This window comes from Citrus clementina, unplaced genomic scaffold (genome assembly GCF_000493195.1).
Source record: "Citrus clementina cultivar Clemenules unplaced genomic scaffold, Citrus_clementina_v1.0 scaffold_9, whole genome shotgun sequence".
NCBI lineage: Eukaryota > Viridiplantae > Streptophyta > Magnoliopsida > Sapindales > Rutaceae > Citrus > Citrus x clementina.
The window spans coordinates 13238411-13244443 of NW_006261964.1; the positions used below are offsets into that span (position 1 = coordinate 13238411).

A 6033-nucleotide genomic window follows, 5' to 3' on the forward strand; every position below is an offset into this window, starting at 1 on the left:
CGGCTGATACATTTTGTCAACTAAGGGTAGACGATTGATACACCCTCAAAGTGTTGTAGTATTTTTGATAACAGAGCAAATATAGGGTATACGAATGATAATTTCCCTTGTTTATTTTGTGTTGTTTGTTTGGAGACTTTGAGTAATGTTTTTTTTGTTTTGTTTACTTGTTGGATGATATAATGATAATATTTATTTTGTGATTTTGTGCTGTTTATTTATTTGGAGACTTGGAGTAATGTTTAATTGTTTATTTTGTGTTGTTTGTTTGGAGACTTTGAGTAATGTTTTTTTTGTTTTGTTTACTTGGAGACTTGGAGTTGGAGCAAAGTTTATTTTGTGTTATTCATTTGGACTTTGGAGAGTTGGAGCAATGTTTATTTTGTGTTGTTTATTTAGAGATTTGGAGCAATGTTTATTTTCTGTTGCTTATTTGGAGGCTTGGACTTGGAGTAATGTTTATGCATCTAGCTTGTAAGAGCATTACTAATTAAATGAAAGGGAAATTATCATTCGTATACCTTAAATTTGTTCTTTTATAAAAAAATACTACAACACTTTAAGGATGTATCAATCGTCCATCCTAAATTGACAAAAGTTATCTGTCAACCACTAAATCGTTAACTGTTGTTTGAAAGTTAATGGAATTGTAGCGAATTGACGATTTTACCCTTGAAAATTATCACTGGTACACCCTTAAAATCTCTTATTATCACTTATATACTTTTAAATTATCATTTGTATCATATGAAAAGATCAGATTACCATGATATTTAAACGACAACTAATAGTTTGGTGGACGATAAATATATTTTGTCAACTTAGGATAGACGACTGATATACTATGAAAGTGTTGTAGTAAATTTAATAACGAAGTAAATTAAGAGTATATGATTGATAATTTCCCTTAAAAAATAGGGCTGTTTGTACAAAATGAATGCATATGAGAATATAAATGGGCTGTTGGTTATAGATTATTAGATTTGATTAATTAAATATTTTCATTTTAATGGTTCATATATATATATATATATATTTTGTGAATGGAAACTTTGTATCGGCTTGTTTTCTTGGTATATGTCAATGCCATATTGTCAAGGAAACAATACATTGTCATGGAAACAATACATTGTCATTTGTCAACTTGTTATTATTTTCTTTTTTTTTAATGGTTAGTAAGTTTTCATTAATTATAGATTTCATAAATTTTTTGTGAGAATTGTTAAAAAGGTCCAAATCTAATTTCAATCCGAATTATTCCGAATCCGAAATATAATCCAAAATCCAAACTCACCCGATCCGATCCGAATCCAAGTAATTCAAAATTTTTCATCCGATTTGAATAATTCGGATCAGATTTAAAGTCGGATTGAATTCGGATGAATTTTTTTTCAATCCGAATTATCCGAAATCCGATCGGATTCATCCGAATACGAAATTACCCACTCCTAGATAAAACCATTCTTGTGATTTTATCTCTATTTTATATTTTTTGAATCACACTTAGATTGGGTCAACGGAACAATGAATGTCACTTTAAAGATAAGAAGTTATTCAACTAAATAATGGACAAATCTACCCAATTTACCATTACTAGGGTGGAAGCATTCTCTTTAAAATTGGATAAGGGATAGGTGAGAACCACTCCATAAATAACTTAATTTAATTGTTAAATACAGTTCAAAATTTTGGTATGTTTACCTATCATTGCTTATCAGAAAGATCAGTTCCTAAAATGATGTTTACGAAGAAAGACTTTGGGCTAAAATCTCAACCGAGATTTAAAAAAAATGTATGGACCCAATCCTCGCCAGGCCCAGACCAGGCTTACACCCTGTCAGTAAATCTATCATTTTAATTTTTAAAAAATGCACCCACCTTGCCCCACTTTTTTTTTTAAATGTTAATTATAAAATTGTCAGTTAGATAAAATTACTAACATATCCAGTGATTCATTCTAAGAACATTACCCATACAAGTTAGCTTATCAATTTTTATTTTTCAATCTTTAAAAACTGTAAGGAATCTAATTATATTTTCAAGATTATATGTCAACTTGAAAAGGCCACTTAAGACATTGATTTTTATTTTTATTTTAATCTTTTATTCAGCAGTAAATTGAATAGCTTTTCTTTAGCCTAGCTCCCAAGGCCCATTAATAAAAAATAAAAAAGGTGGTGTTATTGGAACGCCTCTAATTTCCTGAAATAACTCTTTTTATTGTCACGCTCTAAAATAAATTGGTGATTCTAAAGTAATTTTGAACCCTTTTTTATTTTTAAATTAATCTCATTCTTCTTCTTCTCTAAATAGCACTCTCTCTCTACTATCTTAATTTTAATTTTTTCTTTTACTGTGATCTTTTATCTCGCTCATATATTGGTTAATCTTTCTTTCTTCTTTATACGTGATGAGATTGCGCATAAGCCTAGTTTGGACGGTAATAAATCAAATATACCTAGGTCAAGGTTGAGCAAATTGCTGGTAGATTGATATGATATCAAAAGGGGTTGAACAATTTAAATAATAAGAATTTCTCAGTACACAATCATTTCAATTAGGATCTACATTAACAGCTCTTAAGTACCAGCATTGATAAAAACAGGGGGGCACCCTATCAATCCTCCCTTTTCGAGCATGGCCATCAACAAGAAATCTTGATTATTAGGGACGTTGTTACCGGCTAAAACGATTATAATTGTGATTGTTTTCTTTACAACTGGAAAAGGGAATGATTGTGAATGAAAATCAGTAGTTGAAATAAAAGGTAAAGAGATGAGGGTAATTTTGAAATTAACGAGGGGTTTCGAAAATGGTTTATATTTACGGGGTGTACTTAAAAATGGAGTTATATAAACTCAGAGGGGTGCCAATAGCTGTACTAAAAAATATATACTAGGCCGAAAATATTAAGCCCAAAAATTAAGGAAAGAAAGATCTGGATTTCATTAGTCGAAACTCGCGCTTAGAGTAAGACTTTGTACTCGCTTTCTCAGACAGAGAGATAAATATCTGAAATGGAATCGAAAATATTTATTAGATAAATATCTGAATTACTATTCTGTCACAGCTCTCCTCAACGAACAACTAAGTACAAGGAAAACGTAATAGTAGTTCTAGAAATGGCATCGCGCGTGTTAGCCACGACCCTCGTGCCTCCGACCAAACTCAGCATAAACAAACCCTCTTGCTCTGGCTTTGGCTCTGGCTCTGGTTCAGCGTTATCTTTGTCGTTTAAGGTTTCAGCTAAAAGTAATGGAAATTCAGTTAGTCCAAGGAGGAACATAAAGTGCAAAGCTCTGGGTGAAAGCTCTCAGCAGCCTTCTTTTGATCAAACGGTTTATAATGGTGCTTATGGTCCCTGGACCGTTGATCCCTCTGATGTCCGTGAGGTAAATTTTCTTTTTCGAATAAGCTCAATTGGGTTTCATTTCATTTCTCATGCATGTGATTAGTAACGAACAAAAGAAGACTGGATGAAAGCTCTGATGAAAACTCAATTGAGAAGATGATTTGAAGTTAGTTAATTTACGAGAAATAAATATAATTTTTAAATAATATTTTTAAGTATGAAACTGTCTAAGCTACAGCTCCTCAACAGTAGTACCAAACGGATCCTTAAGGTCACTGGCTGAGCCTGACTATTGTATGATTTTGCTATTTTATGCTAACATAATTTTGTTGTTCAATGTTACTGCCTTCACAGTTTATTGTTACTTGTCTGAATCATTAATACGATTAGTATGCCGCTCAGAACTACCCCCATTACATTCCATAAGTTACATGTTAATGATCAATATCATTACATTGACTTAGTATTCTAGAATTGGAGAATAATCCACGATAAATGAATTAAGTGATAGTTTGATTTTGTTACGACAGGTGATTTTGTACCGATCAGGGTTAGTAACTGCTGCTGCATCATTTATAGCTGCAGCATCGGTTGCTTTTGTACCCACTGACTCATTGTTTGGTGAAATAATCAAGCAAAACATTGACTTGTTTTACACACTTGGGGCTGCTGGGTTGGGGCTATCATTAATTCTAATTCACATCTATGTTACTGAGATTAAGCGAACTCTTCAAGCATTGTGGGTTCTTGGTGTTATGGGATCATTGACCACATACACAGCCCTTGCTCGACCAGCTGGTGAGAATTTGGTACAGTATGTTATTGATCACCCAACAGCTGTCTGGTTTGTTGGTTCTCTCTTTGCTGCACTAACAGGACTTGTCTTCAAAGAAGGTAAACTTTACGATTGCTTAATTCATCCTTTAATAGTTTAATTCTGTTATATAATCTTAATTGATTAATAAGCTAACATACGATTGTTTGATGAGAACTTGATAAATTCAAGTTAAATTTTCTGTCTTTGAATCATGCATTGAACCTCCCCAGACTAGTCTATGTCAGCTACTAATTGTTATCATCTTTTACCCTTATCCAAAGGACATAAATTTGTAAGTTATGCCCAGGAAAAACTTGAGGAACGCAAAGGGTAGAAGCTGCTAAGTTTATTCATTTAATTTCAAAGAATTGATATGAATAGGAGATAAATTGAAGGTATCTCTTATTGCACATATCTTCCATTTCTTATTGCACGTATCTTTCATTTATACAAGAAACCACAATTATATAACATCTGTTGCTAATGTGTTCATAATTCTGCTTTGGAACTAAGTAGATATTCGATAACTAGGTAATAATATGCCAGGAACTTCGAGTATCTCAAGACTAATGTTTTCACATAGACTGATTTATTGCATGATGTATTTCTTTGCCTAGTTGTTGCATTATAACTCATGGTACGAGATATATTTGTTAGAAGAATCAGTGACATTTTTTTGGTATAATTTTCTGAGTGCTTGAATCTCGCTAACAGGCCTATGCTATGGGAAGTTGGAAGCCGGTATTCTTACATTCATTATACCTTCAGTTCTTCTTGGTCACCTGGTACTCTTCTTGCAACTTGCTCTGAAGAATTAGCTTTTTGATCTGCGGAAACTGCATTGCATTACTTGTTGGAATTTGTCCAACTCTGTGATTTCCTGAACTACTTTCAATCCTGTAAATCAATGAAGAAGCTATTACTTTTAGAGTGTTACAACCTTGAGCAAGGTTTTCTATCTCTAGCTTTTAAATTCTGTATTATGTAGACCATGATGAGCTTTTCTTGGAATATGCAGTCAGGCTTAATGGATGATGGAGTAAAACTTTCTCTTCTGGGTTCTTGGATGGTATTGTTTGTGATATTTGCCGGGAGGAAGTTTACTCAACCCATTAAGGTACATTATAAACAAATCAATTATTCACACTTGTACACATTCTAGTAATGTTATCGCTGATATGCTGATATTTTTTTTCATAAAATTTTCTAGGATGACATTGGCGACAAATCGGTTTTCATGTTTAACGCTCTCTCGGAAGACGAAAAGAAGGCGTTGATTGAGAAGCTTGAGCAACAAAATTAGAGTTAGAATAATTAACAGGGGATCAGAGACAAGAAGAAAATAAAATACTGTAAATATTTTTGCCGTTTCACAGATTGAGGATCCTTGCGAGCCTGCTTCTGTGAGAAAAAACAATGTTTGTTTTATTTTTTTTGGGCTCCCCCTCTCTTTCAGTCTATTGGCCAGACAAACATTGAACTGTATTACAATTACAATTTTATGTAGAGTTTTACATGAGAGAGTTCGTAGAAAGAATTTATTAGGATGTTTTGGCATTTGAAAAGAAGCAATATGAATGCTTATTCAGTGTAAGCAAGGAAGGAATGGATTCAAATGTAAACTGGACCAATGTCTATATAATTTTCGGGTGAAAATAATTGCAGATTGTATAATTATCAAATGTAAACTGGACCAATGTCTATATAATTTTCGGGTGAAAATAATTGCATATTGTATAATTATAACAAACTTTTAATGAATGGTGGGTGGGTTGTATTGGATTTGGATTCAGTGTGAGTTAATATTTTTGTTAAGAGTAATAATACAGCTACAAACTCTTGTACAAACTTATTTTGTACAAAC

The 6033-nt window shown here is 32.6% G+C and overlaps 1 protein-coding gene across 1 annotated transcript; it reads left to right on the forward strand.

Moving 5' to 3' along the window:
• The first annotated feature begins 3027 nt into the window (after window positions 1–3027).
• Window positions 3028–5828, forward strand: LOC18033399. Its single transcript, XM_006420731.2, has 5 exons — window positions 3028–3392; window positions 3883–4246; window positions 4884–4954; window positions 5188–5286; window positions 5380–5828. Exons 1-5 carry the CDS (start codon window positions 3123–3125, stop codon window positions 5470–5472), a joined length of 897 nt encoding a protein of 298 aa, XP_006420794.1. The 5' UTR covers window positions 3028–3122; the 3' UTR covers window positions 5473–5828.
• Window positions 5829–6033: the final 205 nt, after the last annotated feature.

Coding starts and splice junctions, on each gene's coding strand:
- LOC18033399 (XM_006420731.2), top strand. CDS start 3,123: ATGGCATCGCGCGTGTTAGCCACGACCCTCGTGCCTCCGACCAAACTC. Junction 4,247..4,883: donor AGGACTTGTCTTCAAAGAAG/GTAAACTTTACG, acceptor TCTCGCTAACAG/GCCTATGCTATGGGAAGTTG. Junction 5,287..5,379: donor AGTTTACTCAACCCATTAAG/GTACATTATAAA, acceptor AAAATTTTCTAG/GATGACATTGGCGACAAATC.